Source organism: Hemicordylus capensis, chromosome 2 (genome assembly GCF_027244095.1).
Source record: "Hemicordylus capensis ecotype Gifberg chromosome 2, rHemCap1.1.pri, whole genome shotgun sequence".
Taxonomy (NCBI): Eukaryota; Metazoa; Chordata; class Lepidosauria; order Squamata; family Cordylidae; genus Hemicordylus; species Hemicordylus capensis.
This window is the reverse complement of record NC_069658.1, coordinates 387,455,872-387,476,353: the sequence shown is the minus strand read 5'-3', so window position 1 is coordinate 387,476,353 and position 20,482 is coordinate 387,455,872. Positions and strand designations below refer to the sequence as shown.

General features: G+C 40.5%; 1 protein-coding gene across 1 annotated transcript in view; it reads right to left on the bottom strand.

Annotated features, from left to right (window-relative positions):
- Positions 1-12,601, bottom strand: part of LOC128343484 (myosin-1B-like) — a 29,894-nt gene extending 17,293 nt beyond the window's left edge. Inside the window, exons 1-21 of the mRNA XM_053292614.1 lie at positions 12,583-12,601; positions 12,323-12,370; positions 10,865-11,106; positions 10,630-10,773; positions 9,963-10,119; positions 7,520-7,547; positions 6,723-6,840; positions 6,492-6,584; positions 6,285-6,348; positions 6,096-6,194; positions 5,893-5,996; positions 5,405-5,543; positions 4,620-4,738; positions 4,369-4,518; positions 3,649-3,819; positions 2,564-2,867; positions 1,708-1,775; positions 1,243-1,330; positions 1,030-1,147; positions 278-401; positions 65-201 (exon numbers count right to left, since the gene is read on the bottom strand). Coding sequence (XP_053148589.1) covers positions 65-201; positions 278-401; positions 1,030-1,147; positions 1,243-1,330; positions 1,708-1,775; positions 2,564-2,867; positions 3,649-3,819; positions 4,369-4,518; positions 4,620-4,738; positions 5,405-5,543; positions 5,893-5,996; positions 6,096-6,194; positions 6,285-6,348; positions 6,492-6,584; positions 6,723-6,840; positions 7,520-7,547; positions 9,963-10,119; positions 10,630-10,773; positions 10,865-11,068 — 2,429 coding nt within the window. The 5' untranslated portion in view covers positions 11,069-11,106; positions 12,323-12,370; positions 12,583-12,601. The remainder of the gene's footprint in view (positions 1-64; positions 202-277; positions 402-1,029; positions 1,148-1,242; positions 1,331-1,707; positions 1,776-2,563; positions 2,868-3,648; positions 3,820-4,368; positions 4,519-4,619; positions 4,739-5,404; positions 5,544-5,892; positions 5,997-6,095; positions 6,195-6,284; positions 6,349-6,491; positions 6,585-6,722; positions 6,841-7,519; positions 7,548-9,962; positions 10,120-10,629; positions 10,774-10,864; positions 11,107-12,322; positions 12,371-12,582) is intronic.
- Positions 12,602-20,482: the final 7,881 nt, after the last annotated feature.

The window sequence follows — 20,482 nt, the reverse complement described above, 5'->3', positions numbered from 1 at the left end:
AATAATCAAAGTTTGTTTCTGGTGTGTTAAACCTATGGAATCATGATAAATGTCAACACTCTACCTCCTTTCCATCATTTTTTTGAACTCAATTCTCATCAGGAAGCCTCGGCACATAGCTTGAGTACGTGTAATCAGTTGAGCCAGCTTATCATCTCTCATCTCCTCTAGAGTACCCAGAAGGCCAGCTTTAAAGAACACCTGGAGAAAGAAAATATTTTGCTCACTGTTCCAATGAAGGCAAATGTTACACTCTCATGTCAAAGAGTATTTTTACCTTGGTGTGGCCAAATTTATACTGGCTGTGGTCAATATCAATGGATCCAAGAAGCTTCTCAGAAGCCTTCTTGCTATCAATGAACTGTCCTTCTGGGATGGCACTTGCATTTAATATCCTATACCTGTTGGGGAAAAATTGTCATTTTTATTTTGCTAAATCATATTAACAGATGACACTAACTTCCCCCCACCCCACTGTTGTTTCTTATAAACATCAGCAAGAACAAAATGGGAATTTGAGTGTGGAGTGTGAGCCTCCTCATATCTAGGGCATCCTCTAACTATGATGTACATTTGATGTAGTAGTAACTATATCATATTGCAGGTAGTTTCTTCTGGTTCCCTATTGTTGTGCAGCTACAAGCTGATTTAATTCAAGGAAAAATCCACCATAGTACACAACTGGTTATGTAGCTGATTAGGGTATTGTAGAGTTCCTAGTATCTCTTCCCCCCCACCCTCATTCCTTAACCCCATGCAATATAAACATGGCACTTCCTCCCTCCACTCTGGTTGCTGAAGAGTGAGACTGCACTGTGGCATTCGGATGTAAAGCTGGCACTGAAGAACCAGAGGTACAGGTGACAAAACTTACTACAAACTGAATGTACAAATCGTAGTCTGGGGGGCGAAACCGCGGGTCCCTTACAATCCAAACTGCAGTGGCACACATTCATACACAAGTTTCAACCAGAGGCCCCTTCAGCTCTGGTTTTGTGTTAAATGTTGAATAATGTAGGGCATACTGACCTCTGTTTGAAGTCACCGTAAATGAGCCTGCTGGGGAATCCCTTTCTACAAATTCTGATACCTTCCAGCACTCCATTACACCTCAGCTGATGCAATACAAGTTCATGCTCCATGGCACCTTAAAGAATATTAGAGATTAATATATAGGGTAAAACTTAGAGGGCAGTATAGCCTTATATGTCTCTTTGATCAGAGTACACCAGAATGTCTTACCAGGAGTTTTAGTTTCATTGGGGATGAGGCAGCGCACAAAATGAGGATGAGTACTCTTCAGATTGCTCATCAGCTTGTTTAAGTTTTCCTGTGGGGCCAGAAGCAGTTGTTACATTGCATGTTGATGAAGTTCAATTTACATGGCTGTTACTGCCAAAGAGACAAGCCAATTTTAAACTAAGTGATTGGGTAACTTTGACTGTTCCAGAATGTGGTCTATCTATCTATCTATCTATCTATCTATCTATCTATCTATCTATCTATCTATCTATCTATCTCCTGAGAAACTAAAGCTCCATGAAGCATGCTCCCTGTTCTAGAACCAGGTAGTCTTGGACCCTTTAAACGCTTTATAGGACAATCCCAAGCTGGTTTGCATACAGGCACACTGATACATTCTGACAATGAAATCAGAATTGTCTTCCCCTTAAAGATAAGATATCTTAAATAAAGATTTTACTGTACCCTGAAAAGAGCGGAGACAGTCTGGAAGGAAGAACCCTTCTTCTTACCAGCCTTCTTGCCACCAGTCTCTGAGAATAATAATTTAAAAAAAAAAACATTTGGGGTTTTATGTATTGCTCTCCCACATAAACTACTTTTGCAAATACTCCTCCATATTGTCAAGAGCTTTTTCACACATTTACAGAGCCTGTTGGGAAATGATGGTGCTTGTGGAATAATATGAATTGAAGTCTTATGGATGAATGTGAAAGAGAAGTTATTAAGTAAGACATTAACAGTGTTTGGGACAGAGATATGCTAAAATTTGTGCTGAGGGGTACTGAGTGATTTTCAGAAAAAGCCAGTGGAGCTACAAAATCTGACATAATGACATAGAAGTTGTTTTATTTGCTAACCAAGCCTTACACATTACCTGATGTTACAGAACTACAGAAGGCATGTGATGGTTTAGTTTAGGTGGGCTTATGAGCAGTGAGCCCTTCTCCCTAACTCATTTCTGGAATGAGAACCCTTCTTGAACCTCCCCCATCCAATGTAGAGAATGTCCTCCAAACATCACCTATAGTATCTCTCTTCCATTCATAAAAGAATACTTGTCTGAGTTGACTCAGCAATCCAGTACAAGGAGCTGCAGATTCTGATGAGATGTCCTGCCTTTCCTATAGGGCATGTGTGAGTGCCATGCTGGACAAAGCTCACTTAATGAATGACAAAAGAGAAAGGCTGACTAATTTTCAACCAGACTGACTGAATTTTGCCATCTGCTGGGGGTGCCTCAGCAGTCCCAATTAAGAACTGCTGCTGAACTGAGAATCTGATTGTTCATAAATCTATTTGAAGATATAGGAATGATCACCTTCTGCAGAACGGTCTTGAAACAGTAAGGCCAAGGTCTTCATAGAAGACTTCTGGTACAGCCCCACAACAGTTTCATTCAAGGGGTCCTTGTTCTTGTCCAGCCAGCCAGAGATGTTGTAGTCCACAGTGCCAGCATAGTGAACCAAGGCAAAGTGGGCCTCTGCTTTTCCTTTGCCAGGCTTGGGCTTTTCAAAGTTCTTGCACTTGCCAAGATGCTGATCATAGAGCTTGTTCTTGAAAGAAGTGTCTGTTGCCTTGGGGAACATGCACTCCTCTTCCAGGATGGAGAAGATGCCCATTGGCTGGAAGACAAAGCAACAGCAGACAGAGGTAACATTACGGGTGGCCCTCGTTAACCCCAGTCCCAGCAACCATAGTTTTGTGTATCTGTGACTGGGTGATAGAGACCCATTTTCTTTATTTGCAGGGCAAAAATAGGGTTATTTTCAGCCATCCATAGTTCTTGAGTGGCCGGAAATAAATTCTGACATCATTTCCTGCTTATAATTTGTATTGCTGAGACAGTTTATGGCACATTTCTATTTTTAAAAAACCTCTTAAAAGGGAACAAAAATAGGAGGATTTGGAAGTTTGGGGGGCATTGCTGGAGAGCTGCAGAGCAAGGTACTATGCTTATTTCTACTCACCCCTGCTTTTTCATGTGATTTTCAACACACTTCAGTGTGCTTAGAAACCTAACACACACACACACCCAATCCTCATAGGATTAAAGTTTCTTTATCCGCGGTTTCATTTGCAGCAGAAATTGGCAGGAACTGAACCCCTGCGCATAACGAGGGCCACCTTTTCTCAATTCAATTAATCTCATTAATGTTTAATTCATGAAACTGAACTATTCATATTTAACATTCAACAAACTTGCTTTCAACAGAATGAAATTAATTAATGCTACTGTCCCATATCAGACTCAGGCAAAGTATATTTGTATTAATTATTATTACTATTTGTACAGTATTATGGAGCTATTCATATATAGAATTTAAATAAACAAATTCATATGAACTCATCAGCAACAGTTTGTAGTTACAAGCATGTTTAGCCATTTTTTTTTTTAAAAGAGACCTTCTCAATGAGCTCAATGCAGGCAGCCAAGTCCATTCCAAAGTCAATGAACTCCCACTCAATCCCTTCTTTCTTGTACTCTTCCTGCTCCAGCACAAACATGTGGTGGTTGAAAAACTGTTGCAGTTTCTCGTTGGTGAAGTTGATGCACAGCTGCTCCAGGCTGTTGTACTAGACAAAGCAAAGATATGTTATTGTTTATTCCAGGTGATCTATCTATCTCTTTAGCGTTATTATTCATCCTAAGATCCTAACCACTAATAGTATATACTTTCTTCCTGGTTAGGTTTGTGTAAATATTATAGATATGCATAAATTGGCAAATGGCTGATCTACTACTTGCTTCACAGTTATTAGCGTAGCATCTAAATAAGTGCCCCCCCCCCCGCCGTTATTGAACTGAAGATGCTCATCTTATCTGAAATCACTGTTTCTTGTACTTTCAAAGGCATTGCTTACACTCTGTCCTAGACAGGCATTTGGATTTATGAGCCACACTTTTCATGCCAAATAATGTCTACAATTTCAAATCTGTGCCAGCTATTTCTAAGTCAGTCATTCCCCCAAGCCAACAGCTCGGAAACAATTTCATTCCTTCAGTGCCTTGGCATTCAGAACATTACTGAGCTATACTCTTAATTGCTTAAAGATTTTACCCTGACAGTCAGAATTCCCATATTTTCCTCCCAACACTCTTTTACCAAGGCCCTGTTTCCTTACATCAAAGATCTCAAAGCCAGCAATGTCCAACACTCCTATGAAGTGCTGCCTAGATTGCTTGGTATCCAGCTGCTGGTTGATACGAATGACCATCCACAAGAACATCTTCTCAAAGACAGCCTTCGCCAGAGCACCCACATTATTGTACACCTACAAAAATGGGATAAGAGAGACTGCAGTCAGCATACAAGCAGAGCAACAAATTTCTGGGAAGTTCAATCTGCTATGAACTTTGTACTGCAGATCATTACCTGTTGGACAGTTTGGCCTTTGGTGACAAATTCATTGCCGACCTTGACTCGGGGGTAGCACAGAGCTTTCAGCAGGTCTGCTGAATTGAGGTTCATGAGGTAGGCAGCCTTGTCAGCAACTGAGCACCAAGACAAAAGGAAGGTTTATGAGCATACAGATGAGCACTAAAGCGCTGAGAGAATAAATAGCATTTATCTTATATTTAAAATAATATCCAGTTTACTTAACAGCAGGATTTAAAAGCCAGCTTGGGCATGTTAGATCACATTTTCCAAAAATGAAGTCACCTACTTTTTGGCAATATCAAAGATAGCCCATTTCTTTGCTCTCAAGAATAACTTATGAAGATCTACTGAGTGTCCTTAGTGCTGAGTTACTTTTTAGCTACACATATCTATTAGATATCAAAAATTCTACCAAAAAAAATGTATATTTAGTCTGATATATCATATTGGTGGAAATGAGTGGAGTGTTATTCAACTCATGATGAACAAAGTGTCAATCATAATATAAGAAGCACAGGAAAGATATTTGTTGAAGGAGCTTTGACATATGGGACATAGTTCCAGAAACTATGAATTCTGGAACCCTATATACCATCGTCCAGACTTCTAGAATATATCTGCTTTAAAACAGTTCTTGTTGTGTACCAGATAGGGACATGAATATATAATTTAGAGGCTCATACTTATGTATTCAACTTCAGCTGCTCTTAGAACTAGCTGAGGATTACGAGGGGTAGGGTGGGAGGTGCCTGATGGTTCCATTGCAATTGTGCAAATACCTTCAGTGCCATCTGGCTCCGCCTGCTCCTCACGCTGCTTCTGCTTGAACTTCATGTTACCATAGTGCATCACAGCCCCAGTTAGCTTGTAAATGGCTGTCTTTTCCTCAGAAACGAAGCCCAGGATGTCAATGGCACTCTGTCAATTGTATTACACATGAGATGTTTAAGTAAATACTCTTTATATTAGGCCCATTCACACATTATGTTAAACACTCGTATAACTACTATACAGTGTACACAGGTACAGATCTGTACACAGGTACGGTCATTCACATGTTATGCTGAACACAGCTTCAGAAGTACACTTCCTGTCTGTTCCATGCATTTGAAAGGACTGTATCCAGGTTCACTTTTTAAATGTACAGTAATTCACACAAAGACATGTGTGGGTGTACAGACATCTGTACAATTGTACAACATAATGTTGGAATCAGGCTGTTCTGTTAAGCTGATATGTCAGAATCTCACTTGTGCATGTTACTTACATCTGTAGCCATCAGCTCTTCCTGATCATCTATACTGGGAACAGTGATTTCCCCTTGACTGACAAAGTGGAAGTCATAAGGGTTGGTGGTGATCAGAAGCATCTCTGAATGAAGAAAAGAACATATATAGGTCTTGTTTCATTCAATATGTAAACAATCTATGACAATGTAAACATACCACAACTGTAGAAGATGGCTCTTACCAATCAGCTCTGGCTTCTTGTTGGACATGATCTGATAAAAGATGTGATAGCTTCTTTCAGCTTTTAGCTGGAAAGTAACTCTGGACTTCTCCAGTAGATCTGGCAAGCAAGGGAAAACAAAAACAACCAAATAAGTAACCAGTGAGGGGGGAAAGAGAACAATAGCCCATTAAAAGAGAGGCCCCTTACATGTCTCAATGTCAGCAGAAGCCAGTTTGCCTGTGGCACCAAAATGGATCCTGATGAATTTACCCTTAAAGAGGAAAAGGCTTATTGTTATTGTTATAAATCTTGGGGGGAGATTCTGCATATACTTAACAAAGCAAATAAACACACAAGGCACAACACTCAAAAGTGAAGGCCAACAACCGCCTACAGATTCTGTACTAGTCTTACAAAGCGTGAAGAGTTGTCATTCCTCACGGTCTTGGCATTTCCAAAAGCCTCCAGCAAGGGGTTGGCACTGATGATTTGATCTTCAAGGGTCCCCTGCAAATGTAAACATTATCATCAGATTATCTATGTTCATTCATCTAGTAGTTGCACAAAAACACATTTCATCCCCCCCCCCACCCTCCCCGCCGACCACCACATTTTTCTTTCTTTCTTTTTTGGCATCTTCCTGACCTGCAGTTTGCCCTGTTGGGCTGGCTCTTCCTTTTTCTTGTCACCGGCAGCTGCAATTGTTGCAAAGTATTGGATGACACGTTTCGTGTTCACAGTCTTTCCAGCACCAGATTCTCCACTGTCAACCATAGACATAGAAAGGGGTTATTTGCAGCCTGTGTATCTAAGGAAGAAGAGCCAGAACCTGTTCTTCAAAGCCAAACAATGTCCTTCCCTCTTGAGAAATAAGTTGTCCATAGCAATTGAAATTAACTTTCTTAGCAGTAGTAGTAACAGTAGCTGACATCCAGACAACCGGGGAGGGGTATATTTAACTATCTCTTCTTCTTTCTGAAGCCCACTCTGTCTCCTGAAAATGTGTTCCTTTAAGCCGAGGCAAAACAGCTGCAGGGGGCGACTGGGGAAAAACCCTACTCCCCACTTGCACATGAAAAACGTTTTTACACAGTGTTCGTCTAGATGTCAGCCAGTTCTCTCCCTTTCTCTCTCCATATCCATATTCAAATATAAAACATATTTTATCATGTTATATGAAGCTTTGAGTTTAATTATATTCCCATATAAATTATTAATCTTTGCAACTGAAGTTCATCAGCAACCCAACAGTAGAATTTTCAGAAAACTAGAAAAGTCCAGATCACTGGGTGTTTATTGGTTAGCATTTAAAAGGAGCAGGCATGCAAGTGCACATTGCTTCCTTCCTCCCAAGAAGAGAATGGGAGTATTGACAAAATGATTTACTATCTACTGCACAGTATCACAAAACAGCAGAAGTTCAAATGGAAAAATAAACTTACGTGATCAAGACTGACTGATTCTCACGATCTGGAATGACATATAATCAAAGAGATTTGTTATTAACTTATTTAGGCTGGAGTCATATGAGAACTTCCTTGAGGGTGGTAAGAGCCATTGAGTAAGAGGATGCCAACATGTCCCTATGTTTCCCATTCAAGTGAATGGGGAGAATAGGAACATATTGGCAGGTATGTAAAAGTGCTTAAAATTTCACTGCATGTGGTTATTTTAAAAAATTGCAGTCCCTCACATATAAAGAGAACATAATGGTTACTGTGTGTCTGAGATAAAGCCAGAGTTGTTTGTGTGTCATAATTACTTGGGAGCTCAGGAAAAAAAAATTCAAATGTAGTAATCCAGACAATATTTATTTTCCTGAAAATTTCAGCTTGGTTTTTTAAAAGCAAGTTTCTAGTCCTTATTGATACAAAGGTATGCTTGGCAGTGTTGCTGAAATATCAGAAAGCAAAGAAGGATGAACAACATTTCCAGTGCCTGAGTGGAGTTTCAGTGCCCTGCACAGTTCTTTATTTCTCCCTATTACCAGGAAATTATGTAAAATAAGAGAAAATATACAAATGTCATTTTCCATATTTTATATGGATTATAAGATTTGGCTTTTTCATTTTTTTATTTTATAATACAAATTAAATACTTACATTTCCTTATATTACCTATGATCACAATGTCACTATATCCACATCACATTAAATCTGTTACATTTATCTGATGCAATAAAATTTAATTTATCCATCATTTTATTACACCAAATCCATTACACCTAATCCATTCCATTATTTTATCTCTCTCTTGCCAGTATTAAAAAAATTATCTACTACCTTTATCTTCTAAACAAATTTTATTTTACTAACTTTTTGCAAGATTATCTTTTACAATAATTGAATGAAATAATTGTAACTGTGCATAGCACATGATTAAAGATAGTGATAATCCAGTAAATAATCTGAGCAGATTAGAATCCATCTATAACTCATCTGATTTCTTTGACGCTGCCACAATTCCAGAGTTGCAAGCTCATGCTATTTTAATGTACACTTTTTAAAAAGCAACAATAGCCCAGGAAAATCTGAATTTTAATAATAACGGTGTAATTATTACGGTATTAGACAACAGATTTACAGTATATATAAAACCTTATGAATGAAAGGTAATTATATATGTCTCAAGATGAACAAACATGCTGCAAGGGAAGAAAGCAGGGAGTGGACTTGGGACAAGGATGCCTCTGGGTACCAGTTGCAGGGGAGTAACAGCAGGAAAGAGGGCATGACCTCAACTCCTGCTGTAGGCTTCCAGTGGCATCTGATGGGCCACTGTGTGAAACAGGATGCTGGACTAGATGGGCCTTGGGTCTGATCCAGCAGGGCTGTTCTTATGTTCTTATGACGACGGAACCAGGGGAGAAATGTCCCAGGTGGGCAATGAGGGGGATGAGATGTGTGCAGCCTTCTGAAATAAGTAAGATAATAAGTAAGTTTTGACTGCATGTTTAAAAGCAGCAAAATTGGGAATCTGTGAGCAAGTGAGCTGAGGTGTTTTGTTTTTTGTTTTTGTTACGGTGTGGTGTTCGGATTTTGGAGCATTCCGGATTTCGGATGTCCAGATAAGGGATACTAAACCTGTACATCTTTAGTCTGCCAATTCACGCATTTCAGCATGTAAATATGTACCCAAGATATTTTAGTATTGCCCTCATGTGTCAACTAACTCTCAGACTCTAAGAACTGCATACTATGTTACATTTTACACTCAGAAATTGATTGCTGTGTGCAAGATCTATGTGCATAATGCCTTTTCGGAATGGTGGGCACAAGTATACATGGCAACTTTTGACTACAAAATACATGAAATGAGGGCCAGATTCTTTCCCAGCTGCAACTCACATGTCTTTTACAGGTAGAAAATGCAATGTATATGTCTGTATGAATAAAAACTCATGCATGTATTTATTTCCAGGAATCATTTTGCAAGTAGAATGTAAACTATGAAACTGCCCCTAATTATTTTTAGTGGCTGACACTCAGTTTAACAAAGTACACATACTTTAATGCAGTGTGCATGTTACATGTCCCCTTTTGGGAGGCACAGGCAGCTTTCAAGGAACAGAGAGATCAGTGAACATCTCCACTTCTCTGGAGTGCATGCACTGTGTTGAAGCATGTGTGCATCATTAGGAAACTTTGTGAAAGTTAATCACAAAGCAATTCAGTGCTTTGTTAGCCACTGAAAAGTGGACTCTGCTTTAATTTATGAGAGGAAATTCGAGTACTGTACAGATGAAATTGCAAAGCTGAAGAAATAACATTTGTTTTTGAGTCAGTTCTCTAACATTGATCATGTTGGGGTCTACATTTCCTAGAATGGATATTGAGGCTCTCCCTGAGAAAAGGTTAATTCTTTCAAAAATATCCATATACTCACCAGTTAACATGAACTGATAGGCATTGTCAGAGATGGAGAAGATGTGAGGAGGGGCCTCTTGACGCTTTTTGCCCCTGTAGCCAGCTACCACCTCAGGGTTGTACACTGGCAACCACTTATAAGGGTTGACAGTAACACAGAAGAGACCTGAATAGGTCTAAAGAAATAGAAGAACAGAATTAGTTTAATTTATCTTCTTTGTTGTAGATTCTTACAACATCACCTCTTGTAGCATAAACACTCATTTGCAAACTAAGGAAGCTGTAGTTGAGCAGGAAGTATGGGGATAAGGTTAGGTTATGTTTTGCAGGCAGACTACTCATATGAAAACATGTCAATGGACATACAAATTAATTAAGCCACTTGAGTAGCTACTTGCCATTTTCCTCTCTGATCCAAAACACTAGGCAGATGGGATAAGTTATATTAGTTAATAAATTGGTTGGTTGGTTGGTTGATTAAGTGTCAGTAAGTTGGTGCCAACTCTTAGCTACCACAATTAATAGATACCACACCCATAATAAAGAACATGGAAAATCTGTTAATGGAAACAAACTAGAAATTTATAATGGCTGTGTGGTATGAGGGAGCAAAAAGGATACTGAGGAAGTACTAAAGCCTAGTTCTACCACAAGGCAAAAGAAATGCACGTTCGGAGTATACTCACGTAGATCATCCAGGCTGCATAACGCTCTTTGAGGTTATAGAGGACAGCAGGTTCATGAAGATGGGTCATCATGGCCATGTCCTCAATTTTGTCATATTTGGGAGGATTCATGGAAAAGCATTGGTCCTCCTTAACAGTCACAGACTGGCAAGAAAAGAGAAATCTAGTTTATATCATCTTAGAAAGTAAGGAGGGGACCATTTTAACAACAATGCATTATTTGTTTTCTACTCACTTCTCCTTTCTCAGTCTTGACTGTGACTTTCCCTCCTTCCCTGCTCTGAACAGAGCCTTTGACATAGGCGATCTTAGGATCCACCACAAACACCGAGTTCTTAGCATCAAAGGGCTTATTCTGTGCCTCAATTCTCTCCTTTTCTGGTTTCCGGAGAAAAGGGGCAGCCGGCCCAAAGACTGCCATCTCAGCGTCTGAAGACATGGCTGCGATTTATAGTGTGCAGCTCAAAGAGGAAAATGCTGAAGGAAAGAAAAATATGGAGTCTCTGGTGAAATAGTGGGAATACTTTCTTACTTCCTCTACATGGCTTTCCCTTAGTATTTCATCAAGTATTTCTTTCACAAAACATGCTCCTCCTTCCTCGGACCAAGGTTCTTCTTTTTCACTGGAAGACCATGAACTTTGCCCACTTTGAGTGAATGCCTTTGTAAGTATTATGACTTCAAAGGGATTTAGGTCCTCTGGTGTCCAAGAGATGTATTCTGATATTTGTGGAATTGGTTGATATAAACAGCAGAATCAGAAGAGCAGCCAGGGCCAAACCAACATACTAAGAAATGTAAATAATTGTTTTTAATCTGTTTTGTGTCCAGCTGCAAAGATCAAAGTGAGTTTATTATACTCGGAGTGAGCCTAATGTCATCTTTCTCTTGATGCAGATTAAGATAGAAGATAATATTTTGATTAAAAATGGAATACAATGTCCTAGTTTTCATGGGTTTTTAAAAGTTGCTCCTTTTTGTCTATCATATTTAGAACCAAGTAGATATAATCATTTTTGTTTCAGTATATTTTCTTTCTGCAGATTCTTCATCTGGCTCTATGCATGTAATTAATTAATATATTATATTATTAGATTCCTTTTTCTGTGGCCTCATCCAGATTGAGCTACTTTAGCCTGATGTGCTAGGAATGTGAATGCTAGCATTGTATGGGTTTGCTGTGATTTGTTGGGTCCCTCTGAATACCCAACAACAAGTGAGAAGCTTCTTAGGACAATTCTACACTGTCATGCTTGTCCTACAAACAGCAGTAATGCTTATTTCAGCAGGAATTGTGTGCTTCCTGCTCAGAAGAACCCCATGTTTAAATTATTCATGCCATCATGTAGACCATGCCCTTTCTGCATTCATTATGGCTGCACCTATTAAGTGCTTAGCATGATGTCAGAGTGTGGTTTTTTACCATAGAGCATCTTTTGTGGATGTGACCCATGGATTTATGTCAGTGCAGACATTCCATTAAAAGGGCTGGTAAGGGTATCAGTAGCCTTAAGGTCAGTACCTCAGTTGACTTTCTCCTGCTAGGTGGGATGCAACTTCAGCACAAATTATGATATAGCAATGCACAGTCCATAAACATTGAGAGGAAGCAATTTGCCCACTGAGCAACATGCAGTTCTCTCCCTAGAGTGTATCCACTTGTCCCCAGGGAATTAATAAATTGGGGTCTTACCTTCTGTGGTATCAGATGGACAGAAATGCAGGGCTGACCTGGCCAATACTGCAACATAAAAATGACAAATCCTTTACTGCTTTACCAAAGTTTCAGTGATAAATTATTAGAGTAGAAATGGATGCAGAAAGATTTTAAATCCCTGTTGATACTGGCAGTCCCTGCACAAGAGTGTCAAAGGCAGCAGGAATAAACGGGGATATGAAGAATTCAGGATGAGAGCCCACTCCTTTTAAACTCAGAGCTCCTTGCACTCTTACCTTTAAGCCGTCGATGCAAGGACGTGAGAGGCTGGTCCCAGGGCTACTTATATAGGGAGTGATTTGCATACACAGCAGCCTCCTCTTCTTTCTTAGGTCAAAAGCCTTTTGGCAGTCTTGACTCCTAGCAGGATTCCCATTCACATTTGATGTGAATAGATATAATTAGACATATAAGCCCCATTCATCAATCTATAAATAATTTAAAAGGAGGGGGGAGTGGGTAAGTAGCAGCTTATATATTGTACTCTGGGGCTTCTGAAATCAAGTTGAAGCAGAGAGATTAGAAAGAATCATATTCTTTATAGGACTAAAGAGCAACAGAGTGGGTGAAAATAGCGCACCAGAGCTGAACTGAAAGTGTCCACCCCAAGAATAGGAACAGCCAGGTTGCTAGCAGGTGGGGAAAACTTTAGGGGAAGGAGGGTACTATGGTCAGTACAATTAGAGGAAACATAGATTTCTTAGGAGCAAGAACCCAGGGAGGGCTGACAGTGGGAAAGCAAAGGGCTGTGGGAAATGTGTATAAGGGAAGCAGTGAATTAATAGGGCTTAGGGCAGAGGCATAGCTCACAGATTTAGTGTTACTGCACTAGGACTAGATGTGAGAGTCCTATGAAAGCATGAAAAAAAGGTCAATGGGTGACCAGGAAAAGACCTAGAGGGAAGGAAGATGCCGAATGACTACCAAATCACACTTTGAAATACAAATGGGTGCAAAATGTCCCCTTATCCTGCTAGGATTATGGTGGAGAAGGAGAAGAGAGAAATATTGTGCCTTTTGCTGTTACAGGTGTGGAAATGCATCATATTTCTAATGGGAGACACTATGTTTATAGGGAGATACTATAGATCAAATGCCAGTAAAGATGGTTTAACAGGGAAGGGGATGCACCTCACATTTCAGAGAAGGCTGGTGAGTGCGCAGTAGAGCTAAAATGGATATTTATAAATTTCTGAATTTTCCAGTTAAATCCATCACATTCTGAACATGAAAACTCAAAATTCAAATTTGCATTTTGAATGAAATTTTATATTACAAGTTTGAAATTTGAATATTTTAGACTTGTGGGCGTCTTTTGTTTATTTTGACAGGCATCAGATATGGAGCTTCATAAGCTATGAGCTGTCAATCATAATCAAATAAACAATATTGCATGTCATCTATTGGGTGCTATCAGATACTATTGCATGCAAACCACCAAATACAGATGTAAAATGTCATTGAATGTCAGCTATCAAATGCGGACACCCTTGTAGGTCAGCAACCAAATCCTGTCAAATACTCTGAAGATGCAATCCTATGAACACTTGCTTGGGAGTAAATCATATTTGGAGCAATGGGTCTTACTCTTCCAAGTAATAATGGATAAGATTGGGCTGTAACTGGCAAATACAGTCAAGTACTAAACAGTATGTTATCTATCAGATACTAACCACAGCATGCCAGCTATTAAATGCTGCGTTACATGCCAACCATTAAATATAAATGGTTATATATTTATAAATATCAAATATAATATCAAATATAATAGTGGCTGAAATGATGTGCAGCAATATGGTGCTGCTGTGTACCACTGAGGGTCTTGTAGACTCATAAGGCAGCCCCAACACTGTAGGGAATGAATGGTTGCTCAGTCAGCCCTACTGCAATTACTGCCATTGTAAAGAATGGGAGTAAGTGTGGTACAATTGCACAACTGGCACAATTGCTTGTTCCCTGCAGCATTGGGACTGCCTTACGAGTCCCCAAGAGCCCTGATGCAATGCGCAGCATCTCGGTAATGCTTTATATCATGTCGATCAATATGTCAAATGCATATATCAGTTGGAACATATTCTAATACATATATCTGGGAAATTTCAAAAGTCGACATTTGTAGAGGAGAAATTTGAGAAGAATTGTTGAGAGGAAATTCATTGGAGCTCTAATGCACAGCCCATTAGTAGGGGGAGATGAGTTCTGTCTAAGTAGAATATCTGGTCTAATTAACATGCTCTACTGCTGTGTGTTTGTTTGTTGTTTGTTTGTTTGCTTGTTCGATTTCTATACCGCCCTTCCAAAAAATGGCTCAGGGCAGTTTACACAGAGAAATAATAAATAAATAAGATGGATCCCTGTCCCCAAAGGGCTCACAATCTAAAAAGAAACATAGGATAGACACCAGCAACAGTCACTGGAGGTACTGTGCTGAGGGTGGATAGGGCCAGTTACTCTCCCCCTGCTCAATAAAGAGAATCACCACGTTACAAAGGTGCCTCTTTGCCAAGTTAGCAGGGGTTTTTGCTGCTTTCAAGTCTCATGTACACACTGAAGCATTAACATCTGCTATTAGGAACAAGGTGGAATAGGTAGGTTATATGGGAGGTGCCTACACTAGTGTCATCAGGGGTGCTGCAATGGCAGGGGATGCTACTGCATGATCTCTTCATCCCATGTGCTCCTGGTTGTTTTGTGGAGCCTGGAATGGCAACACTAGTCACTCAGAAATATTTTGAATGAATCAGGTCTGTGAGAGGGCAAGGCTAGTCACGTGACAATCGGCAAACAGCATATCCGAGGACTGGGGGGAAGTCACAACTGACTACATGCCACTTGTCTTCCTGGAAGTATTAGTTATGAGTCAGATATAGAAAACTTTAAGGATAATGTTTTATGAAAAGGTGCGTGACTATGTAAAGAAACTGTTGCTTTTTGGCAGACGAATGGGGCCCAAATATTGTATACTCCAACTCCAAAGTTTCTCTTTGAGCCATAGTGTCAAGTGTCATATTGTTGAGAAGGAATGTGCACCAAAACCTCTGTGGACCTCCAAGATTGTTCATGGACACCCAGTTATCCTCTAAATGCAACAATCTTGCACCTCCTTTAATAAGAGTCCATTTCTTCAATAAACACAGCCAAATGGGAAAGTCACAATTCCTAGGAACAACCCAGTGTTACATTTCCTTCACAATGGACCTCTTCTTCATTCGTTTTGGGCTTAGATGCATTCTGTGCTAATATTGCCTTTACAAGAGGGGATAAGAGGGCTTGTCTTCTCAAGTGGCTGCTGTTTTGGACACAGTAGCTCTGAATGTGAAAGATGGGGCCTTAGGGAGAATTTGGGAGGTCTAATTTCATGCTTGGCACACATCTATCTCGCTGAAGCTCTTAGCATTCCAAGAATGTAAAAGCAAAGAATCAAAAACTCAAGTGGTGCAAGTCAGTATTACTCGAGTGACCTTTTCAAGATTTATGCCTGTTTAGGTCTAATAACTGTGGTGGTTTTGGTTAATCCATTCCTTGATCCAGGCTAGCTTTTGAATGGGGCTTTAGTTACTTGTATTCCAGTCCTGCAGGACAGGCGGGGCTAACAAACAGCCAGCAGCAGGAGCACTGAAAAGCAGTCTGCACTTGCCTCTCTGTACATAATATCTATTTCATTAAACTATTAATATTCCTGATTCCACCCCACTGTATTGTCCTTGCATACCACAATGCTTTCCCTTGGATTCTACAATAACAAAGGAGTTTTCTGATTATTTGGTATTATAGACTGTGGTTCATAGGAGTGGGGCACACATATATTTTCATTTTACTTTGCCACGGGAAAAACAGCCATTGTTTAATTTTGTGTGCCTGTTTAAATTTGAAATTGTTCGTTGTGTAACACTGAAGCTGTGCCGAAGAAAGCATTCACATTGCACCAAAAATACTTCCATCTTCAGATGGCAATGTAATTTCAGCTCCTCCCTGAAGTTTTGAATTTTGGTGACAAGAGAGAGAATGGGACGTTCATGTGATGAGCAACCATATCTTGTCACTGCAATTTGGGACCTAAGGTGAATAGAAATTGCTGCTGCTCCCTTTCCATGCCTTTCTCACCCATAACACAATCACTTAAAAGGGCATACTGCTTTTCTGAAGTGCTCAAAGCCTTTCAGTTAAATTAGATATACTTATTACCACTAGCCTGGATGTTTGATTGATTGATTAAGTGCTGCCAAGTTGGTGTCAACGCTTAGCGATCACATGTGTATATGTTAGGCCAGTATTATTATCTTCATATTACAGATTGGAGTAAGGAAGACCTGAGAGATTGTGCTTGACCAAAGCTATCAAGTGAATTCATGGCTGAGCACATTTGAATCAGGGGCTCTCCTCTCATAATCAATGTGTACTTCAGCTTGTCTCAGGACAGTCTAAAGCTATCCTAGTATATTTTTATGTTATGTTTACAGTTATATCCCACTCTTCCTCCAAAGAGCCCACAGTGGTATACATACTGTAGTTATGTTTGTCCTCACAACAACCCTATGAGGTAGGTTACGCTGAGGTATACGTGACTAGCCAAGAGTCACCCAGTGAGTTTCATGGCTGAATGGGGGTCTTAACTCAGGTCTTCCCAGGCCTAGTCCAACACTCTAACCACTACACGAAGCTGGCTATGATTTGGCTGACTTCCAAATGTTCGTTCAATTATTTGTTCAATTATTTGTTCAATTATTTCCCCCCCAAACAGAGCTTTTTATTTCTTCTTATGTGTGGAGTATAGGTGTGTTCATACAAACTGTATTGCCCCATATCTGCAAGCTAAATTTCTGTGTCCTGCTAGCTTCTGGTAAAATCATGTTAGTGCCATTTCAGAATGCTTCAGGCAATACTCTTGAAAGCTCAAAGAAACTCCCAGGAACATGGCCAATGCTGCTGCAATAGACCTGTCTATTTAGGAATATGACTGTTGATGGGCAGTCTTAGACAGTGCTGTGTAAGAGCAGAAACATGTTATTGCCCCTCAATGATGTGTTCCCGCTATTACAGAGTGCTTCTGAAGCACGGGCAGTGTATTGGTGCTCTTGCACAATAGCACACATGTCTGCCCTACAGACCCTCCTATTGTGCATGCTTTGTTAGAATATCGACCACTACCTTCTAATAGTGTCCCAAGAGTCACAGATCACCGAACTTTATAAGGAGTGGCACAGATTTATTAGACTGGGCAATGCTTACAGAGCTGCATCTCTTTCTGCTTCCACTGTTCTTTAACACATGGCTGCAGTCATTTCCTCGTAGTTTCAAATGCTCATCTACTCAGATCTGCTGGTGCCCCTGCTATTGTTCCCGTTTTTCTTTTTGTTTGTTTTTTTGGCAGTGAATGAGAAACTGCCACAATATGTCTCTCTCTCTGCAAAGGGGAAGTCATAAGAGTTCTCAATCATCTTAATATGGCCCTGGGAACAAGAAAGGTTGCGATGGGGAAAACAGTGGCCCAGTTCAGATATAATGTGGAACCACGGGTCCAGTGGACCCACAGTTCTTCACCCTCCTCTCCACCCCTACTCGCCTGTCTGCTTTCAGACAATAGGGAGAGCTGCCTCCTTGCCTCCCTGCAGTCAGCAAGACTGCAGAGAGGTGGGGGAACCGGCTGTGCAGGCTTCCTTCTTGACAGGACATCCTGCACAGCCAATGGGGCCAGAGTGAGGGAGGAGCTTCCTCCCTCAACTCTGGTTCCATGGGGCCCAAACTGTGGTGCCAGCATTCAGATGTAACACTGGCATCACAAAACCAGAGCTAAGGGTGGCGAAACTCCACTCTGACTGAAGGTTCAGAGTGGAATTTGGCAAGGGAAACCGCAGGTCCCTTTTCGCCCATAACTCTAGTTTGCCAAATTCAGACATGCGGCTTTGGAAACTAGAGGTGAAGGGAGCTATTTCACCGGAATTTGGCCAGTTTGTTTTGTATGGGTGCAGCTGAAATCAGTCAAATGCTTAAGGAAATGAGAAGAGTTATATGGAATAACTGGAGCAAAAATCTAGAGGTTTCATTCCAAGGTTGAAAAGGCAGGTGAAATCTATTTCTTTGTATTATATGATGTATGAAAATTAGTTGTACAGCTGATTAACAGCTCTCCTCACAACAAATTTATTTCATCATGTTATTGCATTGTGTCACCTGTGAACATAGCAGTTTCTGTAGGAAATGACTTTACATCCTCTATATTTGAAAAATACATGCTCAGTTGACTATCAGAATTGAGAATAATCTGGGGTTGGTTGAGCCTGGTTGGGCTGAGTGGTTAGGTACACATTTCAAAATAAATAAATTATACCAAGTCCTTCACCCTTACATTGCTTGTTCTTGAATAAGATTTGCTTTTGACTTGACTGTTGTTGAATTGTCAGTGATCGAATACATCCATCATGTGTTCTTGGAATGGAGGCAGAATTGCTTTAGTTATCGCTAGGAACTGCAGGATCCTATTTAGTCAAACATGACTAATGACCTTTGTACCATAGTAACCCAACCTGTGTGCCTTAGCTTTAGTGAGTATCATTGGTGTCACAGGGTGCAGCAAGGTTGGAGTAGATCCTGGGATTAGAAGTGAAGATAGGCCACTGGGCACCCTGCCTTCTACTTCTCCCCTCCCCAAGCCTTTGCTGCAGAAGAACAGTAAAGACATGGTGAGAAACAAAATGGTTTTTGCATGCCCTTTCCCTAGCTTCTTTGCAAATAATATCACCCAGTCCCCACTCATGCACTTTCATATGTTTCAAGCCTCTCTTCCCCTCTCCTTGCAGCTGCCCATGCCAAGTCCACATCATTGCCAAGGGTCCCTCAATCCTTAACATGTTTTCAGGAGTCTCTCAGGGGGCTGACCAGGGATGAAGCAATCGTAGTGCTAATACTGCCTTCCACGAGCACCACTCTGGATGATAGCAGCATGCCTTCAAGTTTTTCCTTTCACATGATGTTTTGCTGCCGGGGCAAATGGTACCCCCACCCTTTCCTCTTCTTTCTCCTTTTTAAAAATATTAAAATCACACCCCAGCTGTTTCCTTCTGTCAAATCTCTTCCCCTTACTTCCTTTGCTATTAGGAAGGGAAGAGGGAAAGCATCATTGTGCCATTTTGCCAGCCTTCCTCTGCAGGTTAACGGTGGGGGGTGCTGCTGGGGGGCTTCCATGCTGCTCTGAGGACCTGTCTACACTACAGTCTGCCACCTGAAGTAACCTGCATCATAGTAGAGCCAGCCCTGCACATCTCCCTGTAAATCAGTGAAGATGGTGAAATATCCTAGGATTAGACTAGAGACTGATAACTTGGTTTACCTATAATTGCTTTTTGTATGTAAATAAATAAGAGAGAAGAAGGAACCAGTCATGGTCTCATCACAGGAGTTCTTAAATTTCAGGAACACTTAGTTATCAGGCCCTAGCTACTTACAATAAATGCAAGCAGCATATAACACTTACTCAAATTGTGATGTAGTGATCATCTTCTAAGACAAAGAAACAGTGTTTCCTAGTAACTGTCTTGTAACTGTTTCCTAGTAACTGTCCATGTTCTTTTTTTTACCATTCTAACCTGATATATGCAAGGAAATATAGTGTGGAAAGGAACAGAGTACCAATCTAGGCAGCCACTCTAATGTTACAGTCACGCAGCACCTGATGTGGCTTTGTTACTTAAGCATCCTTAAGGCTTTTCCAAGCTGCGCAGTGCAATTGTGAGGGGGGATTTTGATAATCTCTCCACAATGCTCTCTTTCCCACCAAAATATGTCCCAGGGAATCATGCAGTCCTTAGTGACATTTTTGGGGGGGAGGGGGGGAATAGTGTGTTGTGGGAGGAGGGGAGATCAGGTAAATTTGCCTCCACTGTGCAATTATGCCAAGCAGCTCAGAAAACCCTTGGGAATGCCTTAGTAACGTGGATGTCTCAGGCACTGCATGACCACAGCATTAGTCCTGATTTTGGCCAGTGTGTTTTGCTTCTATAGCAAGACTTATGAAGCACGTATTTCTCTCTTTCAACTGTATTAGGAAGTGCATTTTTAAAGGGACAGAATTAAGGTTTCAAAGAAGAAGAAGAAGAAGTAGTAAGAATACCAGACAACTAAGCAAAACACAAATGCCAC